The sequence below is a fragment of the Camelus dromedarius genome, chromosome 22 (assembly GCF_036321535.1).
Source record: "Camelus dromedarius isolate mCamDro1 chromosome 22, mCamDro1.pat, whole genome shotgun sequence".
In the NCBI taxonomy this organism is placed as follows: domain Eukaryota; kingdom Metazoa; phylum Chordata; class Mammalia; order Artiodactyla; family Camelidae; genus Camelus; species Camelus dromedarius.
This window is the reverse complement of record NC_087457.1, coordinates 32,338,774-32,360,689: the sequence shown is the minus strand read 5'-3', so window position 1 is coordinate 32,360,689 and position 21,916 is coordinate 32,338,774. Positions and strand designations below refer to the sequence as shown.

General features: G+C 44.8%; 2 protein-coding genes across 8 annotated transcripts in view; one reads left to right on the top strand and one right to left on the bottom strand.

Annotated features, from left to right (window-relative positions):
• MCPH1 (microcephalin 1) overlaps nt 1–21,916 on the top strand; it is a 186,914-nt gene that overhangs the window by 57,253 nt on the left and 107,745 nt on the right. For all 6 annotated transcript variants that reach the window (XM_031440370.2, XM_064477602.1, XM_031440374.2 and 3 more), the window contains one exon: nt 16,899–16,976. In XM_031440370.2, coding sequence (XP_031296230.1) covers nt 16,899–16,976 — 78 coding nt within the window. The remainder of the gene's footprint in view (nt 1–16,898; nt 16,977–21,916) is intronic.
• Nucleotides 19,035–21,916, bottom strand: part of ANGPT2 (angiopoietin 2) — a 51,465-nt gene continuing 48,583 nt past the window's right edge. For both annotated transcript variants that reach the window (XM_010974528.3, XM_010974529.3), the window contains exon 9: nt 19,035–20,026. In XM_010974528.3, the coding sequence (XP_010972830.2) occupies nt 19,866–20,026 (161 nt within the window). In that variant the 3' untranslated portion in view covers nt 19,035–19,865. The remainder of the gene's footprint in view (nt 20,027–21,916) is intronic.

Sequence of the window (21,916 nt, the reverse complement as noted above, 5' to 3'; positions counted from 1 at the left end):
AGTCCCTATGAACTTGGTACTGCGGACCGAGACTGGGGTGCGCCGGACTGCTACACGGGGGCAGAAGCCCTTGGTGGGATCCGTGTGTTTGAGGATGACAAGAAGGCCGGGTGGGGGTCTGTGCAGAGAAGATGCCAGGGGAGAGCGAGATCGGGGCGGGAACTGTGCTGAAGTCCCTGTTTCTCGTGTCAGGATGAGACACCCTGGGACACATGAGCCCTGACTAGTGTTTCTCAAGGGATGTGGCTGCTGTGGGGGAGCGCCCTGCGGGGAGCAGGGTGGTGTCGGGGGTGGCCTGCTGCTGGGCTTGCTATCCCAGAAAGAGGGGCTGCAGCTCTCATTTGGCAGCAGGAGGGGAAGAGCCAGCCAGACGCATTCTGCTCAGACGATGTCATGAAGGGGGAGGCCAAGGCCTCCACGGATGGACGGACGGGCTGCGGGTTCTGAGAGGAGGGAGTCGATCCTGGGGCCGTTGACTTGGACATAACAGTTGGTGAGAAGACAGTTTAGCAAAGATCCCTGCAGTGATTTAAGAGGGGTACTTGTGGGGGCTCTCTTTCCTCCTGCACGCCAAGGCAGGCGTTGTGAAGCTGTGCGAGGTGCCCGTGCAGGGACAGCTGCCCACCAGTGCCCAGAGGTGCCCGAACCACGGATCTGGCCTGGGCGGCTCCGCCAGGGTCACACGCGGCCTCTGCTCCCTCCGGCTCCCACCAGCCGAGCACTGAGTGAGGGTAGCACCTATGGGACCTTGTCAGATGGTCAGCCACTTGGCCAGCCGCGATTTTCTCAAATGAGTGCGAGGCAGCACCTCCGTGAATAATTTCTTCTGCCTCAGGGTCCGTGGTACTGAATTAGCTTCCTCTGGCCACTCTAACAAATGACTACAAATTTAGAAGCTGAAACAACCCACGAATTTACCTTCTTGCAGTTTCAGAGGCCAGTATCCACAGTGGGTTTCCCCGGGCTCACATCCAGGTGTTGTCGGGGCTGCCTTCCTTCCTGGGGAGAGAATTGTTTCCTGCCCTTCCCAGCTTCTGGAGGCCGCCCACGTTCCTGGGCTCGCTGCCCCCTCCAACTGTTATGTCGCTCTGACCTCTGCTTCCATCCTCATGTCTCTGACTTCACTGACTAGGAAGGACCCTGTGGTCTGATCGGGGGCCTCCTGGATAACCAGGGTCTCTCCCTATCGCTAGGTCCTTAACTCCATCGCATCTGTAAAGTCACTACTACTGTGGAAGCTACCATATTCACAGATCCTGGGGCTTCGCCTGTGGACGGCTTTGTGGGGCCCCTGCTCTGCTGCTCCCACGAGTACAAATGCATTAACTCCATAAGGGCCACATAACACAGTTTATTGTGTCCCAGGTTGATGACTTTTCATTGGTTTTCATTCTGTAAGGGTAGGCTTTCAAAAAGTTTAGAAAGACACAGAGGGAGGAAGGCCACGTGAGGGGGCAGAGCTTGCAGCGGTGTGTCTGCAAGCCAAGGAGCACCGAGGACGTCCAGCAGCCGCTCGAAGCTGGAGCAGGATCTGGAACAGGCTCGCTCTCGGAGCCCCAGGAGGAGTCCTGCCCGTGCCTCAGCCTCATCGTACGGCTTCTCGTCTTCAGAACGGGTTTGGTCATCGTAAATGCGGAGGAAGATGGGTCAGAAATGGAGAACACCAAAAAAATTACAGAGGAGATGCCTCCGGAAAGAACAGAGTGGTTTTCCCTGGGCCTCCAACCGCCCCAGGCCTTTCATGCTCCTCCCTGGTGCGATCTGGCGTGGTGCTTGGTGGGCACGCTGGCCCGGAGCGAGGCCGGCCCGCTGGGGCGGTGGGGGGCAGCTGTGTGGACCCCCAAGACAGGGGCAAAGGCAGGACTGGCTGAGCTGTCGTGGTGCTGAAGCCAGGAGCCTTCCTCGGGGTTCTGACACTAGCAAGACATCGCGGGAGGGTGTTCAATTACTGTTCAACACATTTTATGTCCCACATGGTGGTTTTCAGTAGTGATAAAGCAACCGCCTCAAATCTAACAGTTTTTGCTGCAAGATGTGACTTCTGACAGGTTCATCTATTTTGTTTGTAGTGTCTCATACATCCCACAACTTCCAGGAAGACAGGAATCAAGGGGCGGCTGCCCAGCGAGAGAACAGAGTGGAAACGGGGAGCTCAGACCCGCACGTTTCAGTCCATTCGTGCTTGTTCTGCGTAGGAGCTCCCGTGTGTTTCCCTTATATTATCATCATTGCCAGCGTCCAAGTCAGCAGTGCACCTACACTAAAATTATTTTGAAATAGAGGAAGATTCACCAAACAAGACCCAGGCCTCCGCTGTGACTCAGTAGGATGAAAACGTGAAACAAAAAAATCAGTGCAGGATAAATGGTCTGAGCTACCTGGCTGCCCCCATATGTGGGGATTTAAAGTGAACCCCCATCCCCCCAGAAAATGGGAACCAACTGTGCTGAGTCGCCTGGGTGCGGGGGTGTTCCGGCCGGGCAGCCTTAGGTCAGATGCTCCGTCTCACTGAGCTGCAGTTCCTCCTCCAGGAAGCAGATCCAGTGATGGGGTGTCCTCCGGAGGACGTGTGAGAGCTAAGAGCTAAAACTGTGCGGTGCTCGTGGCAGGCGGGCCAAAAGTGAGAACTTAACGCACGTTAGCCTTGCAACAGAAATAACTTCTTAATCCCCCGCAAGAGCTATAAAAATCAACTACTACATCCTGTCCCCACAGTTTTACATATGGAAAGAATGCCTTAACCCCCAAATTGAAAAAAGACACTTGCTCTGGACCACTTGGCCGTGGACGCGTCCCGTCCAAGGCTGGGTCTGGGGAATGTCCCAGAAGCTCGTAAACGCCACTGGCACTCGCTGGGGAAGAGGCTCTGTGGAGTCTGAACGGCCGGGGCCCCTTCGTGCGGAAGGAGAGCGTGAGAGGGGGCGGGACGGGCATGTCTGGGTGGGCCACAGGAGGGGTGTCTGCATCTGCCCTTAAGGAACCTGAGAAGATGCCCCTCCTTTGGAAGATTTCAGTGTATTTGAAACACCTCTTCTCTTAAAGCCGCCATACTACTGATTTTCGTATAATTTAAATTTCTCCAAAACCATCAAGAGTGCTATCACTGCAAGTGATCGCTCTCAGATTTTGAGTAAGAGTTTTGGAATTTGTGTCTCACTATGAAACAGCTTACCCGTGATGCCCAGACACTGCACTCACGCCAACTCCCAGGAAATCGAAAAGCACCGGGTAGACTGTGGCTTAAAGAAAAATGCCTGTTCACGTAACTGTGATGACACACACGTTTCCCCTCGAGGGGGTGTCATGTTCATAGATGTGAACAGATGATTGCCCTAAGGAAAAAAAGTGCAAAAATGAACTGAATCCCTTTCCCTGTCCACCTGCATCTTAGATAAAACAAAGATAACTGCTTCTTTCTGAATGGCCTCCTCCTTTAATTTTCTCAAGAAATTCAGTCGAGCAAAGGTGATAACCTTTTGAGGGAGCAAAGTTGCCCCTGTCTTCTGTGAAGCCACTCCGGGTCATTCCTAAAGCTTAAGACGCAGTTTAACGCCCACCCGCAAGTTGCGTTTTCTCTTGAAGGCTCGCAGTGTCTTTGTGTAACAGGCATGACTCTCTCCCTGTGGTCCGCCCCCTTCTTCCTTGTCCCCAATGCAATTTGGGGGATTCTTAAAATATTCCTTTTGGCGAATGCTATACACTCGCCTCCAAGAAAAACATCACTGAGAATGTTTTTATTTCAGGGTTTGTGTGGTATTCTCTGGAAATTTCTTGTAAAGGAGAGTTCCAGCAGCTCCTCAAAATTAGATGGTTGTATGCGGCCCGGTTAGTCACATCAAAAAAAATTATGGTGATTGTATAACAAAATTCAGTCTGAATTTTTTAATCTTTTTTTTTTTAAACGGTGTCGGCAATCCCTCCTTATTTACAGCAGTTCCTACTTCCCTTGTTAACTCTGCTGTTTTCAGCAAAGGGAACAGCTTATGTTTTTCCTGCTTCGTGACTGAACTGCCTGTCAGAAACACAGAAGCCGAGGACTGTGTCCTGTTCACGGGAGACAGGAAGTAACACAACAGAAAAACAGATCGATTTGACCGAAGTGTCCATTTAGACTTAAGTCTTGTAATACTTTGTTCACGTGTGGTGCCCCTTGAGTTCTTGCTCTGCCTTGTCACACGCTTTGCGCAGCGTTTCCCACGCACTTCCTGACTTACCTCCGCCGCCGACATACCACCTCCGTCCAGGGGCAGAGGTGACCCTGCCACCCCTCCTCCCTTTCGCCCCCCCCCCCCAAAGATGTGCAGAGGAGTGAGGAGCAGCTCAGCCTGCATTCAGGTGAAACAACGTTGGTTCTGACTGCTTTTGAATAAGGCTTGATATAGGGTTTTAAAGCTAAATCCGTTCTAAATGCAAATATAGGGCATAGAGGCTAACTCAGTTCTTTGGCCAAATTACAAGGCGGTTAACTCTTAGGACAGAAAAACATCTTATAATCAAGTGTTTCATAAATCAGAAGAAAGTGGTATCACCGCGGGTCCGTTTCCTTGGAGCAGCGCGGGTCAGATTTGGCTTTCTCACGCTGGACTCGGAGAGCGACCAGTTTGATAAGGTGTATGTTATTGGCGAGAGCACAGAATCGAACGTCAGAATTAGAGTGGAACGTGGTCCGTGCCCCTCGTCTCACTTAGAGGACTGCTCAGTCACTCTCCTGGAGTCACAAGCCCTGGAGGCGCCAGCCTGGGATCTGGGATTCTCGCTGGGACTCTGGCCTTTCCGAGACTGTGGACTGTTGAGAACATTCTCCTTCTCTCTTTTTTGAACCTGAAGTTGGCGCATTAACTCTGAATAATTTTTGGACAGAATGTACTTCACCTTCCACATTTGTCACCAGGGTTTTAAGTTCTCTAGCGAACAGTCTTTGGCTGCAGCTGCGTGCTGGGCGCCGATGACACCAAGCTGACTGAGGTCTCCAGCTTGGGGATTGGGCCCTTCACTGGCTCGATTCCAAAGTCCTTTCTACTCTGCCGCGGATTACCCCGGGTAAAGTCTTCTACTTTAAAAAGCAGTTTCACATCTGACTGTCTCAAGGACCTGGAGAGATGGAGAATATTATTCTGTTTGGTGATGGAGACACCCGGGAAAAATAGCTCCTCGGACTTGGATGTGAATCTTTGAAACAGCCTCGGTAAAGGGGTTCCCCTCCGGCATCTGCAGGTGCGCCTGGTGGGAGACTCGTGAGGAGAAGGGCAGATTCGGCCCTGGGCCACGTGCAGCCTGCAGAACATCTCTCTGGCCCGCCCGCCCGAGCCCCTCCCCTCAGCCCCTCCTGCGGCCCGTTTGGACCGGCCCCGCCCCTGCCATCAGGCCGCTCATCCTGGCCACGCCCCCGGCGCGCTTTCTCCACCCCAGGGCCGCCGCGCCTGCCCCGCTCCGCAGTCTCGTGTCTGAGGACAGATAGGGAAAGTGATTCACCCGGAAGATCCAGGGCTTCGGTGTCGCCCTTCGTGACAACATTTGCAGAGATGCGTGAGCAGGACTGATTGTCCCCTCACAGTGACTGGTAGAGTTGGAGGAAGGCAAGTTGTGTCCAGGGTGGGGGCTGTGGAGTGACCTGGAATGCAGCCGTTGACTGCTGTCAGTGAGGGTCCACCATCATTTTGGAATTCGTAACTTGACAGTGATGACTGGTTCTTCTGCTGTGTGACGGTGCTGAGCAGAATCTCTTCGGCACACCTGACATGGAAGAGCCAGGGCACGGGTCTTGAAGCTGAGACGCAGGAGAGAAAGCCCAGAGGCTCTTTGAATCCGAAGGAGGAGCCTGTCCAGACCAGAGTGTGGCTCTGAGAGTCACAGTCAGGACCTTGGGAGTGTTTTAACCCGAGGGGGGCTGGCGTTTTTCTCTCTGGTTCTGTGTAAAGAATGGATTGCAGGGAGGAAGGAGCAGAGGCAGACCTGAAGGACGCAGTTACAGTCATCTGGGTGAGAAGTGATACTGGCCATGACTGGGACCACGGTAGGTAGGGAGAGAGAAGAGAGCAGATCGGTGTGCTTTGTAGGAAGACCCTAACGGGGTTTGGTAACGTGTGATATGTGGAAACGGAGAAGTCAAGACGCCTCCCGTCTAAATTCTGTACTGGAGCACCTGGAAATGATTGAGAATCCCGGAGGGTAACAGTGGTGCCATTTACCAAGATAGGGGATCCTGGGGGAGAAAAACGTTGGCAGGGTTTGGGGAACAATACACAACTCGGATTTATACCTGCTGGGTTTGAGATTTCTCAAACATTCACATTCACCTAGAGATATCACATTAAATTATAAAATAAATACCAAATTGCATTTTCTATAATTTAGTGTTTATTTGTTTATTCAAGGCAAAGATTTGGACTGTAAATACCCATTTGGGAGCCATTAATGCACAGGTGGTATTTAAAGCCATGGTCCCTGGGGAGTGAGTTTAGGCCCAAGCCCTGGGCTGTGCAGCCATTAGAAGTTGGGGAGAGGAAACAGAAGCAGGCAGGCAAAACCAAGAAGAGCCAGGTAGTGACAGAGGTAGACCAGCAGGAGAACGGACGCTCAGCCGAAGAGGAGCAGTCCCAGGAGGAGACTGTGTTGAATTCCACTTAGAGGTGAACAGGTTGAGGACAGAGCGATGACAGTTGGGTTTGACCAGGTGGATGTGGTCAGAGACCTGAAAACATGAAGTTGAATGATGAGGGCGTGGAAGAGGTTACAGCTAGTGAAGAGACTGAGTGTGTCGAGCTGTCTCTACTCTGGGTGTCTGGCCAGAGGCAGCATGAAATACAGCTCAGCGGGGCCAATCGAGAGACAGCGTTCCTGGGGCTTGACAGTTTGGTTTTGCTCTGATGGATTGGGGGTGGTCTGGTGAAGCACCTGAATCTGTTGGCTTAGCAGAAAGAAACTAGGTGAAAGTTATGGACGTTAAAGCAGAAGTTCCTCTATTTGGCAAACTGTAAATACAGAAAACCACGGGTGCACAAATGAAGTGACTCCGCTTGGTTCCGTGCATCTGGCTGCCCTCCCTTTTCTAAATACGGCCCTTGGGGGGTCTCACTGTTTCTGTTTTGTTTTGTTTAACTTGGGCAACTGAGTAGAGCTGCCAGCTCTCCACTTTTTTAAACCTCAAATGATCTCTTCCTGGCTTTATGATTGAGAATTCCAAGACCTCGATAGTCCAGGTGGAATTGATTCACAAATTCCAAGCTCATTTTTAGAAAAAAAGACCAGCTGTTCCTCAAGGTACATCTTTATTATTTAAACTTTGCAACTTTCTGTTGAGTTTCCTAAACTTTTGCTTCTGTTTCTGACATCCCAATGAAGCAGTTCTTGTTTAAACAGTAGCACAGAGTATCTTGGTTTCAGGTTATCATCAGAAGATGCAACCTTGATTTCATTCTCTGGAAATTTTCAAAAATTGTGTCCAGCTGTCCCCCATTTAGACATCTGTTGGTGACCTTGGGGACATTGTTAGCTGTCTGTTCTTTTCTGTTTCTAAGCTCCATTCCTGAGTTAGAATAGACTGCCAAGCAGAATCATACTTGAACTCTATTCAGGTCTGCACAGGCACCCTCTGTGATGGGGCTTTAGTGGGAATATTAGATTTTGAAGAGAGCTGATGTAAGAAATACTGGATTAAAAAAAAAAACTGTTGTACATTTTTCAAAATTATAATTGACAACACTTTGCTACACAATGTACTTCTCCTAAAGTTCATTGCTCTGGGAGGTTCTCTGCAGGAAACCTTTTAGGCTTTTTAGCAGATAGTAAGAAATGCGTGGCTAAAAGTGATTTTGTCAGCTGAAGTGACCGCTTGCCTTGGACACACCGTAGCTCTATTTCTTAGTTCTTTTGAACTGATCCTTGTTCTGCTGAAAGAACGAATATCCTGTGCTTGAATATTAAAGTTCTCCATAACGTCATAATTTAGCAAACAGTGATGGTTCCCAGGGAGTTCACAGGCTTAGAACGTTAGCCTTGACACATAAGTGCAGCTGGTTGTGTGGTCCCTGGTTGTGTCTCTCGTGAAGCTGAGCAGACCAAGTGCTTTTGTCCTGAGCACAGTCCTCCCTGGCTCCCTTGGCGGGCCACCCGCTTCCTGCTGTGTCAGACAGCATCGGGGAGGGTCCCTCAGTGAGCAGAGAAGCACTCCACCGAACTTTGTTTCCTGGAACTCTTTTTGATTTGAGTTTGCTGGACGGCAGCAAAACAAGAAAGACCAGAACACAAGCCTTAGTGTCATGCACAGGCCCCTTTTTTTCCCTTTGGGCATTTTTAGTATTCCATGGACACCTTATGAAGTAGAACGTTTATTTCAACTGCTAAATTGTAAACAGCATTTTTCGTGGTAACACTCACGTCGAGATGGCCGTACCCTCTTGGCACGAGGGACGAGGGCAGAGCAAAGACTGTGAGACGTGAAAGCAGCACCTTTCTAGGTGATGCTGGTTGTTCGGCGACTGCAGGTTGTTTGAGGGCAGAGGCTGAGCCTGCCTGTACTTAGGGGGCCCGGGGCTCCAGATGGAACGTGGGCCACAGCACTGACTGGTGGGATGGATGATTGATCAGATGGATGACTAATAATTGTTATTTCTTTTAAAAATCTTGGAATGTCTTCTTGCCTCTGATGGGCTGAAAGGGTCCTATGAAACTATTGTCCAGCATTCGAAGTGATAAAAGTGCCCACATAGTTCATGTGTTTCCTGTCAAAATTCATGAAAATAAGATGACCTGTTGCTCATCTAAGAAAAAAAAAAACTATAACTCAGATTCATGAAAAGAACAGAAAACAGTGGTTACTCTTAGTAGCCATAATATTTGGTTTATTATCTGTGGGGGTAATAATAAGTTCTGCTTTGTTTTCGTACAGCGAAGTGCTGTTTCTGCTATTTATTGTAGTTACATTGGAATGTGTTATATTTATTTCTTTGTTTTCATTTTGATAAGAAAAGCAGAGCTTGTGTTATTTATAAAGATGTTTGGACTTCACATTTAAGTCCGCTGATGAAATGCTGGGTCACCCTGATCTCTGTTTAGCAATATGTAAAAAGTGGCTCATCGTGAGCAGTTAAGCTCTAAAATCCAAGAACAATCCATTTTCATTTTTGCAGGCTAGAAAAGATTGGGTGAAATATAAGCAGAATAAATCTAACTTGAATGTTTGCAAACACTATAGCCAAATGTTCTGTAAGGATATTCAAACATATATCAACATGTAGCTTCTTTCTCTTCTTACCATCTGGTATTTAGTCTCTGTCCGTTAATATCTCTTAAAAAGGGAAAAGAATTCTTAACTACTTATTTTTAGTACTTTATTGCTTATTTTCTCTGTCTTGGTTAAATAGGTTGTGTTAAGTTTTTGGTTTCCTGCCCCCAACCCGCCAGACTTTTTTGAGGCAGCTGGAGCAGTGCTTTTTAGACCTTAATAACACGAATCACTGGGGGATCTTAGTAAAATGCAGATTCTGACTCGGGGCATCTGGGTCCCAAGCTCCTTCCTCTGCTCTCAGCTCCCAGGTGATGTGCGGGCCGCTGGTCCCAGGACCATGTTGGGGGAGCCAGCGCCCAGCTGGCGCGTTTCAGGGCCGAGGTGGCCATGCTTCCAGACGATGTTAGTCACGCAGAACTGTCAGTGATGTGGTGCTATCCCGCCACGGGACTTAACATACTCTCTCTCAGCTCGTCAGTGCACCAGCCCTCGTGGAAACTGAGACTTGAACAGCTTTAATTAATTGCTGGCAGTCACAGTGCTTGAAAATGGTGGATTTTGACTTTGAATTCAGCTTTTCCTCGATTCAGAGACCATCTGCTTTCTGGCATATCTACTTCCAGAGATAGCCTAGCGAAGATCTTTATCTTTTGCTCCCTTAAACTTGGATATATTCTTCCTGTGACTGCAACACCTCCTTGTGTGTTTTTAAAGGACTAATGGATAAGAGTGTGACTTGATGCAAACTTTGCCACTTAGCAGCTGGGTGACGCTAGGGCAGTAAGTGTCCAGTGAGCACTCAGTAAATATCAAGCACTGTTATCATTCAGCAAGCATTTGGGGCACCTCTCACTGGTCTTCATTCAGTTCATAATTTCTGTGCACCTTGAAAGCGTGATGCCAACTGAAAGAAGTCAGAAGGTCCCATCCTGCAGGATTCCTTTCATCCACTGCATCTGGAACGGGAAGGTCCGCAGAGAGCCGACTGCAGTGCCCAGCGGCGGGCGCAGAGGAGGGGTCGTCACTGCTTAGTGGGCTCTGGGTGTATTCCTGGGCTGATTCAGAAGTTTCGAAACTAGAAAGAGGAGGTGGTTGCACAACATTGCGGACAAGCTGAATGCCGCCGAGCTGCACCCTTTAAAATGCTTAATTGTGTATTATGTGCATTTCACCTCAATTTTAAAAAAACCACATGTGGAAAATTGCCTCATTGAGACAGACTACTGAATAGGTTTGTATTTTTTAAATGATGGAGTTGAGATGTGTTGGAAATACTTATTTTGGAACAAATATTGTTGCCTTTAGACTTTGGCAGTTCAAGTTGGGCTTTCTGGAAGACTAGACCTCCTCTGTTTTCTGGCTCCAAAGTGTTTGGGACATAAGCACCCTGTTATATTGTTATTAAAAATTATAATATTGGTAGCCCCCATTTTTTCCTCCTGAAGCTTAACCTAGAAATAACTTTATCACCACATTTCATTAACTACACATAGATGGGTTCATAATATATAATGATGTATAATATTCTTTTCTGACAAAAAGGTAACTAACTAGCCTCTTGTCACAAAGCTATAGAGATGGATGTTGGTTTAACTTCGTTGCCTGGGGTCTGCAGCAAATTTTCTTAAGGTTTTGTTGCTTGAGAAAACCAATTACTCTCATAACTGCGGTAAAGAATCTATAAATTCCGATGAGAAAAATATTTATAATTTTATTTTTATAATTTTTCTAGCTTAAAATAGCAAAAAAAATTAATAATTGCCATTTTTGTTACTCTTGGATAGAAAAGAAGAAATCTGGAAATGCTGAGTCTGTGTTTCCACACCTCCACAGGGTCTTACGACCAAGTTTCTTTTTACCACAATTGGTCCAGGGAAAGAGGGTGAGACAGGGAGTAATGAAGTCAAGCCCAGTCTCTTTTCAGTGATTACAGTAGAGAAGACTGGATCCTTTTGAACTATTTGAAATTAGTGAGATTCCCATGGGTTAAATCTGTGGTCCAAGTTTCTAACCATAAGATTTGAATTTTAATTACTCAGCTGATGTTTTATACAATATGAAGTCTTTTGTATGCAAAGAATATTGTTGACTTTTCCCACAAAGAACCCCCCCGCGACTTTTTTTCCCATTTAGCTGCTATGTTCTCGCATGTATCCTTGGTACCGAACTGCAGCTGAATTTAGTAGTTATATACAGTAGGTGGTATGCTCTGGAGACAGGTCCCAAAACAGTGGTTAGTCTGGCTATTTAAAACTTGGAATAATCAATATTACAATGACTGAGAGACATGGTGAATGTTAATTAGTGTTTTCAGCACGATCAGTGATACTCTCAAGTGAGTTAAACCAGCCTCCTGTTGCAATGTAATTATCAACATATCAACACTAGAAGCAGATCATTATCACCTGGGCTCATTCAGGTTTTCAAAGGCAACCTAAAAACTGTCTCACGGGTTGCCTTGTCTCTCATCCCAGCCTCCTCTCATCGCTTACATGGGAATAACTTGTTTTCCTGCTCTTTGACTTTTTTTTGGGAAGTCAAAAATTAAGGATACTAAAAACTAGTGCTTTTGCTTATTAAATACTCTGTGGATGATCACAATTTTTTTAAGACTGCTGAAGAAAATTTCTTAGGCAATTAAGAAAATATTAAGAAACTAAGGTGAATGTTAAGGAAAATCAATTTGATTCATTCTGGTTTAGAAAGTGGCATTTATTGATCCTGAGCTATAGTTCTTTTGATCCCTCAGAATTTTCTAATTATCGTTTGAAGAATAGTGTTGAAGAATCTAATAAAAGCTCGTGAGAACTAGCTAGCATCAGTACTGAATAACAACAGACACTTTTTTTACTTAAAGAAATCTTGTGCTTTCCACACATTAGTTTATATGCAGAACAGGTTGGGTCTATGCTATTATAATAAACCAAATTTATCTGCCTCACAAAATTGTCCAAGCAGCTTTAACACTCTCACTGCTCCTCTTCTACATTGTATCGGAAGTTCTAGCCAGTGCAATCAGGCAGGAAAAAAAAATACGCATATAGACTGGAAAAGGAAGAAATTAAACTGTTCACATAAGATAATGATTGTCTACATAGAAAACATCAACAGGTCTACAGAAAAGCTCCTTCAACCAGTAGTAAGTTGAGTCCAGCAAGTTTAAGCATACAAGGTTAATATACAAAATTTAGTTGTATTTCTGTGTACTGGCAACAAACACCTGGCATTCTAATTTTTTTTTAATGTTGTTTATATTAGCAGCCCCAGAAGTTGAAATGTTTAACTTTAAATCTGACAGAATATTTGCAGGATGCTGAGAAGTTCAAAATTCTGAAGAAAATTTTAAAAGACCTAAATGAAAGGAGAGAGATACTATGTTCATGAAGTGGGACACTCCTAATTTTTAGGCTGTCGGTTCTCCGCATTTTGATCTATAGAGTCAGCTAAGTTCCAGTGAGAGGCCCAGCCAGATGTTTTCGGAGATAACTGACAGGCCAGTCCTAGTTGCAGAACGCTTTTGGAAGAGAAGAGGGAAGCTGGAGATCACACAATAGAGGAATCTAGGTGATGGGTAAATGGGAACTCTCTGTACTGTTTTGGCAATCCTTTTGTAAGCATAAAATTACCCCAAATAAAATGTTTTCAGAATCAAGTATAATTTATGAGGCCTCTAGTAGAAAACGGCAGTCCCTACCATGTTGTTCCCCAGTCTGGAGTCTCACTCCTAAAAATACCCGTCTGATATTTTATTTATATATTTCTAAATAAAATGCTTCTCCTGCCATTGTTGTTGGATTTTTCCCTTTTAGACATTGTCTGTAGGCTTCCTTCTATGGAAGATTAAAATACGACTATAGCTTTCACGACTCCATACATGTTCCCTCCTCATTTACCCAGTAAGATTCTGATTTTTGTTTAGCATATTGTATATGCATATAAACACGTGCACACTTAAACCTACACACGCTCGGGGGACCGAGTGGATGCTGCTTGAGTAGAGCCATGTAAAGTACTACGATTCTATTTCATTTCCAGCAATTCTTGTTTGTTTTTCCTGAGCGAATCATTGACAGTTATTTTCATGGCTTAGTTTTCTGTGTATCCATCACTAACTCACTGCAGGAAATTCTAAAGGCATTGTAATTCCTCTCCAAAGCTACACACTGTATAATCTTCCAATCCCATTTATTTTTCTTGGAGACGCCCCACAAACCCCTGTGCTATGATGCTCCCATGAGGCTGGCTCTCCCTGGGTCTACAGAGCAGCTGTGTTCCTGGGACTTCCCATCACTCGGATCCCAGGAGTCCCCTTTTTGTTTGTTTTGGTCTCTGTTTTCGTGCTAGAGGCTTTTATCAAATGGGTATAAAGTTATGTTTAATAATGAAGACTGAAAAGCTGATTGAAATCCTGTCTGCCTGAGTGATGCACATAGATAATCTGACATGATGGAGGTGCTTGATTGAGGGAAGTCTGAGCATCAGTATCAGCATGTCGTTTTCCCCCTGGGCTGATCCGCGCCCACCAAATAGAAGGGGCCGTGTCCTGCCATGGGGTTCTGTGCTTGGGTCCTGGGGGAAGGGCGGCGCTGAAGAGGTTTTACCCAGTACGTCTCCCACTGCTCCCAGAGGAGCCCGTCTGGTTGCACTTTGGTCTTGTTGCAGGGGAGGGTGGGCAGGAGGGTGGGGTAGGAGCTTTCCCTACAGCCTGTTCTGCATTTTCAGAGGTTACTAGTAGCACCTGTTTGTCTGCCATGCTGGTAATCTGTGCAGGGAACTGGACACTTCCTACTGACTCCCTCTCTAGACACTTACGTTTAAGCTTTCCTTGCCCTTCTGAGTCAGTTACCATTTCTCCGTCTGCTTTGCAGCTTTCGGAATATCATCGTATTTTATCTGCCCTGGCCTCTCTCCCATTCCTCTTAGTTCTGTCATTTCAGCTGTGTATTGGGAGATGGTGAGGACGCACAGTGCTCATTTTGCTGTGTTCACCCCTAGTTGGCCTCATTCTCTTCCTTGTGTGTGATGCTGTCCTTGACTTGCATCTGATCCCAGCACCATTTTCTGGCTTGGGCTCACTGTAGCTACACCCCTCACCTTGTTCAAGGAGGATGGTTAGGTGGGTATAAAGTGAGAGAGAAACATTTGGGTTTTGCCTGGTCTGGAATTAGTTGTGTAGTCAGTCCTGCATTAGGGAAAGTGGTCTCACTAGTTATCAGTCTCGTAATAAGGCAAGAAAATGGGCCCTATTTAAATTCATCGACAGGGTTCAAGTTTTATGGGTGACAGTTTTAAAATGTCAGAAGCATCATATTCACACTGGGTACTGAGATGGCTCAGCCCTCATTTACGGGCTGTACACAAGGGATTTGGTCCTCTGTGTTCATGCAGCCCCGTTCCTTGCTTTATACAGCTTCTCAGTTATCTTCTTCCTTGTCGTATATATTATGAGAAATATGTCGGGTTAACTTTATTTTTAAGTTCACTTACTGCTTTAACTGCTGTCTTGCAGAGTAGATTTTCCCTATTTTGAACACTCTACAAGGTAAAGATAAGTTTGGCTAATGAAAAAATTTACACTCTTTCTTCGATGATTCTGTCATAATCAAAGGAGTGTTTTCTGCTATCTCTGTACAGTGTTCATTCCTGGGATGCCTACGTAAATTAAATTTATTAACCCATTTACCAAAATGCTACTGTAGAAGCCTTACGGCTTCATTTTCATGACATTTTGAAAGGGACAAATTCAGAGAACATAAATTTTCTCCGAGAGATTGTTTGACTTCAGTTGACATTTTAATGCAGATTGCATTTGACCTCAGATGCCACAGGCACTTTTCAGCCTGGTTCCCTGGGCTCTCTCACGGCTACGCTGTGTTTCTCGCTGTTGCTGTTCTTTGGCATGCCTCGTGTCTGAAATGAACCTGATGTGGAAACGTCCCACGTTTTATTTCCTGGGCTAACCATATGAGTTTGTAGGGAACTAGTGTGCCTCTGTAATTGATAATGTACATTGACTGATAAGAGTAAGGCAAACACTGTGTGACTTAAATGGGCTATTTTAACCACCCGTAAAGAGCCATAGACAAACATTTCAGCGTAGAGTTACCAGTTACCAATTTTCTAATACCTTCTTTCATTGAACTTAAGATAAATCTTTTTTTTTCTTTTCTGTTTTTGTAATGTCGGTTGGGCAGTAAAAATTAGGCAGAGATGAAAGCAGACTTTGATGACAAAATGCTCATGTACACACAGATCTAATTGAAGGTTGAACAGGGTCCCTGAGAAGCCAACTCTCTGCTTTCTGTCTCTGTCTGAAGGAGACAGATTTCTCGTGTTGTACTGCATTCTCATTATATCATCTTGGGCCCAGCACCCATGGAGCTGTTGCTCCTGTCTTTCCTGGCTTGTCTCCTGATTCTCCTCCCCAACAGCTCTGCTACGCACAGATGCCCTGAGCACACAGGGACAAAAACAGGGTTATTGTCATTCTGTTGCTACCATCTGGAGCTGGCCAACCCTGTTCTCTTACCACTCCTTCCAGAGCTCCCTCCTCTGCAGCCCAGAGAAGAACCTCCTTTAACCCGTCTGGGCTCATGGTATTCTCCCTGAGCTGGAGCGCCCTCTCCCCTTCCGGCTGCCTCCCTCTTTGCCCGTTGAACTTCTACTCAGTTTAAAATGTCAGCCCCTGTGGACCCTTTCTTGGTCCTCCTCGCCTGAGTTAGTTTGCTTTCTCCCGTGGATTCACACAGCACCACTCTGGAGAAGCCAGCATCTGTGGTTTGCCATCATGTCCCTTCTAGGTTCAGGCGTGGGCTTCCAGGACCCAGCTTGGGATCTTACTCATGGTGGGCTCTCAGTAAGTTGTTCACAGGTGAACGGAGAGTGAGCAGAAAGAAATAGTTGTTGAGTAAGTAACTGCAGGTGTTGAAAGTAAGATCCAGGCCACTGCTGAGAATGATCAGATTCTCTATTCTGTTCTTGTCTTTATTCCACTATCATGCTCACTTTTTCTTAGAAACAAAAAATTGCTGTCTCATATTGGATAAGTAGTAGGTTTAATATATTAAAAAGGAAACATTTCAGACTGAAATCCCGTAGGTGGTTCTTAACTTTACAAACTACCAAAAAAAGAAGACCTAGACCTCATTCCTAGTAATTCAGCAAAAGCTCCTTAAGGTTTACGTAGCAACCCTAGAAAACAAGAGTACATTCACTGAATGTAGGAAAGGAAATTGCGAATGAAAAGGTAAGTGTGAGTTACATAATTCAGTTTGATTATTTTAGTTGTAAATTCTGGGAAGTAGAAGCATACAGATTTTTAGGGAGTTTCATCATATGGTAGAGATGACTGCAGAATCTCAAGTATTGTTGAGTTAAAAATGAAAACATTATTTTGATGATCTAAAAATGTGCAGGTTCTTATAATAATGATGATGATGAAAGCTTGTTTGTGAGACATTTTACTCTTCCAAAATGTAGTATTTATGCAGTCTGAAGAGTGATGGCATTCTGGTGTTCAATGCACACCTGCTTCAGATCAATGGTATAGTCAACTGCTGGGTTTTCCTTTGTTTGTTTTATTTTGGTTTTGCTGCGTCTTCAAACTGGTTTATTGTCCACTAAGAGCCTAATAAATCTATAAAACATTTTCTGCTTCTTATGTCACTTGTAGGTACTGTGGTCTTTGGAATTTGGCCATTGGATTTCCGAGGAACCGTTCGAACTGTCTAACTGCTTCCCTGCAGCTCCTGTAAGTCAAATGTTATTTTATGATGGTAAATACAGTCTGATATTCTCAGGAAGTTATTATTAGCATAGATACTGGCTTAAGTTTTTTATTAAATCAAGAGCAATTATGACCATAACTAAAAAGACATATCTGCAGCTCAACACGTTTTGTCTATGTATTTGTAAGAACAAATGTGAGAATGTGAGTCAAAAAGTTGTGAGGACTGTAGTCTCAAAAAACTTAACCATTAAAGTCCTCAGGATTGAGAAAAACAGAAATGAAAAAAGACTGGATTCTTGAGAAGGTAGTAGTATATCTTGCTTACTGCTTCAAAAATAACGCACTGACTGTTAACAGAGATAGAACTGATGGGTATAAAAATTGTGGCCTGCTAGCATTGTGACATGGCCTTTCTATTTTGATGTTCTATCTCTAAAACTCAACTTAACTTTACTGACTTTCAGGTATTTCGAATTCTTAATGGGAAATTTCCAGGTTCTAATTTTTTAAAGATTAAGAACTAGGTAATTTGGTTGGAAGCAGGATTGTGCAGAAGTTGGCTTTCATTTTTGAATGTTAACCGGTTTGTGACTTTTTATTCTTTCAAAAGATTAATACCGGATAGATAAATGGTGATTTTCAGTCTGTGACTGGTCTCTAGATTTTTTAATTGTTTGAGGATGCCACATGACTATCATGTAACTGGAAATTGAACTCTGCCCTCCAGTCACTGTGTTTGTTTAGTTGTTGGGTTGTTTTTGTATTCATTTTTGAGATGACTGTTTTGATTTGCTCTCAACTTTATAAATGTTATCTCAAGGAGAGAAAAAAATTCTTCTCAGCAAGACTCCAAAATACTGGGTGAGGAACTGAAGTGTAAAGTAAAAACAAAAATTCTCCCATTCTCTGTCATGAGAGAGTACATATAACTCTGACTGACATCCTGAGGTTTGCCTTTGAAATACGCTTTATCTCCCTACATGGGCAAGTGTTACAAAGATGTCGTTGCCAGTTTTTCCTGTATTGTCATTTCCCCATCTCAGTATCTGTCCTGTGGTCATTGAGATATCTTGGAAACTTACTGTTTCTTTTGACGTGGTGATATTTCCTTATTATCTGATGCTTTTTAACTTGATACACAGCTGTGTGTACATTCAGCCTCCGTTAGGTGGGTAAGGCCTTCCTACCTGGGGTAAGACGAGCTGTCCTAAGACGGTGGTGCTTTGCTCATTGATGTGTGTGTACGGCGTGCCACGTGGCGGGGAAGCAGAGGGCCTGCCTCGTCCGGGGCCCGTGATTGACTCAAAACAGGTAGCATCAGCCAAGTGTTCCAAAACTAAGGGGCGGGGGTTGGTATGGGAGTAGAATAAATTAGATAAGAAAAATGGAGTAAAGAAACAAAAATGTTGGTAGAACATTATAAGGTGAAGACAGGTACGTGGTAAATGCTGGCTGCAAATTTGTCTCTAAGCTTCCTGGCAGCTGACTCGAAAGCGAATATATAAGAAATTGTTTCCAAATTATGAAGCGCTGCACAAATGTTCATTAGTATTACTCGTGCTATGAAAACTTCAAACAGAGTAGAAACTCGAGCAGTTTCAGGTTTTGCAGTCCTGAGCTGAAATCCGTGCTGTCAAAATTTTCTGTAAACGTTTGAATATGCTGTAAATACCAGGTTTGGTGTTTGTACTCCAGGATACCTTTTTTTTTTTTTTTTAAGATTGATGATGATTTAAGTTAATCTTACTAATGCAAATTATTTTTTTCCTTAAATAAATTCAGGGCTGAATCTAACTGGACAAGTATAGCTTTGTTAATAAGTGTTTTAAGTGGAAAAGTTTTCTCAACCACAATCTGTTGTAGGCTACTTCCCTAAAATACATCGTGGTAGAAGAGAAAAAAGACTCCTGTATTAGAATAGTGGGTAAAAGATAGGAACGCCTCTTTGTTGTGAAATTAAATGTATAATTTTTTTTCCTTAAGAAAATCAAGATTTTCCTTGTCACGAGTCATAACCTGTTGTTTCAGAATCAAATGACAATGCTGTAAATATGATCATAAAAGTTAAATGTAGTCATCTCACCTAATAAGTTATATTTAATTACTAAAAATACCTTCATATTTAACAACAAGGCAGAAAAAAATAGTACAATCTTCATATATACTAAAAGGACATATTTCTGTTAATAATGTCAGAGATCCTGGAAGTTTTCACCATAGAAACTTGAAATATATATTTGAGCATTAACTTAAAACTAAGCTGACAACACATATGTAAATATGCTGTTTTCAAAATGAAAATTTAAAGCACATAAGAGGAGGACTAAAAATGCATTAACTATGTTTTTCCTTCTCCAAATATTAAACTGCTAATAACCACTTCTGACAAAAATCCCTGAATATATATATCTTTATGGCTTAGAGAATTTTTTCCTTCCTTTTAATTATGATAGCGATGCTGAATTCGGGACGTATGGATATTTACACAGTCAATAAACAGTGCTCAGAAGAATGCAGTTCCAAGGTTATCTCTACTACATGGCATAAGTGTTCTGTTTTCCAGTTATTTACTGATGAACTCACACATGACATTCTTGGTTGTGACAACAGAGTCTGTAAATTGTCAGTCTCATTCTCCAGCTTAAATTTATCTCCCCATGGGCTTTCTACCAGGGCACCATAGCAGACTGTTGCTTGTTTTGGGTTGTGCTTTGGTTCGCAAAGTGGTGCAGGTTTAAGTGACAAAGTTTCCGGGGCTCTAATTTGGAGCACGTGGGTCCCCTTGGCCCTGGGAGCGTGCTGTCTGTCTGAGGAGGACGACGAGGCAGTAGGCAGCTGTGTCTTCTAGAGCTGTGGGAGTAAGTCTTTGAAAATAGGACAGCAGCCCGTCCCCCAGGTGCGTGCAGGCATTTAGAAGTCTGCTGGTCGGATCATCATGGCCGTGGCCTTGAGCGAGTAGCCCGACCCTTTCCAGTAGTACCACTTAATGCCGTTGAACTTATTTGTGTTCTGCCTCTGCGGGTAGTACATTCCGTTCAGGTTGGAGGGACCACACGCATCAAACCACCAGCCTGTGAAAGTAGAACACAGAAGGAATGAGGACCCAGGTAAGCCTAACCATCTTACCGTGGAGTTACAAGTACTGGCTAATCCGACGGCCGCATTCCGAGCATTTTAGGAAGGCACAGGTGGTCGTTCACGGGTGTAGAGTGCTGCGCGGCAGCCGAGGGCTGTGGGCCTCCACCTCTGCGCTGGCTGAACCGTGGTCCCCTGAGGGCACGTGTGCTTCCGGGCTTTCTCACTCCTCCTGTGCCGTCTGCAAGGGCCCATCATCCACAGATGTGAACAGGAGACCCACGGTGTGAATGGAAAAGCCAAAACCCCAAGAGCTGTTGGGTGGCTGTCACCGGGCAGGGGTTACCTTCCTGTTCCAGCAACATGGGATCAGACTGATTCAGGCTCCCCTCCTCCAACAAAGACATCCTTTTTGTTTAAAACGTAACCCTGAATTTTAAGTACTCAGTGGAGCTAGATACAAAGGAAATCTTTAAGTCCCAGACACAAAAAGGGAACTTAAAGCTCTAGTGGTGTGCCCACTAAGGGAAAGGGGGGCCCTGCATGGCACCAGGTGGGGGTTGTCCAGGACTAGGCTTGGGGTCTTAACTCCCTTCCCCAGAGGCCCTGGGTTTGTTAGGGGAAGGAATTGCCTTGATCTACGTGCATTAATCTGAGTAAATCTTTAAAACTTTGTGTTGGAAGGACACATACAGTATGACGCCATTTATGTAAAAATTTAAAATAAGAGAAGAACACCTAATAACTACAGGGAAAGAGTCTCTCCATACCTAGGAAAGAAAGAAAGAATGTGAATGTTACCTCAGGGGCAGGCATTGCTAGGACATGTGTTATTTCTTTTAAAAGCATCTGATGCAATTACTATATTACAACATTTACACACTGGGTTGTGATCACCAGTTATTTCATCTGGGTGCCTTGGTGCTTTCCTGATGGTAACAGCTCCGTGACTCAAGTAGGTTTGGATCGGTGTTGATTTGATAAGACATTTGGGTGTGTGATTCACAGTCCTTCAAAATATCCACGGACAGATTTACAGGTCTGTCCATTCTGGAGCCTGTTTTCTGACTCAACTACGGAATTTACGGTCCATGCAGAGCTCCAGTTGATCATTAAGCTGGCCTGTCCGTGGTCCAGACCACGGGCTGGAATCTGACCTCCACAGTGGGGACCACTGCACTCTCTCTTGGGCTGCATTTCTTCTCCCCAGTCTCTTCCCACTCCACTCTCAGTCCTAAATCTTGATTTGCGTAAATAAAGATGTTTCCTTGGTTATTAATGCACTGATACTCTCCCGAGCCGCTCTTGACATTCGGGTGGCCTGGAAACCGCCGCCCTCCGAGTGGACAGCCCGCCGATGTGGGAACGGCCTGCTCCCCCCACTCTGCCCCCTCCCCCTGGTTTTAAAAGGATTTCTAAAGCCTTTAAAAAGAATCATTATGGTAGAATGAGGGAGACAAGCAGCTTTTACACAGTCAGTGTCCTCTGGTTGAAATAATGACTGAAGTAAGCAAGGCTAATGGGAAGACCTGTGTTACCAACGCGTGTTTATACATAAAATAGCTGATCTCAGGAGCCTGGTTCTCTTGGTATTATTTTGGAGACTTGAAAATTACTGGATGTCAAATTATCTCTTAAATTAATCTTTCCTTTTATCCGTAAGTGATTCTTTTCTTTTTCTTGTATGGCTATATACTTTTATTTGTTTTGGGAGTAGAATGGTAGGCTCACATGGTAGGTACATTTATAACTTGTAAACGATTCTTAACTGCGGTGCAAACGCGCGGTAAGCTTCGATCTCTGCTTGTTTACGCGGTATGTTATATTCATAAGACAAACTGACCACGGCTCTTCCCTCTGGTTTTCTGGGGTGAGTAATGAATGAA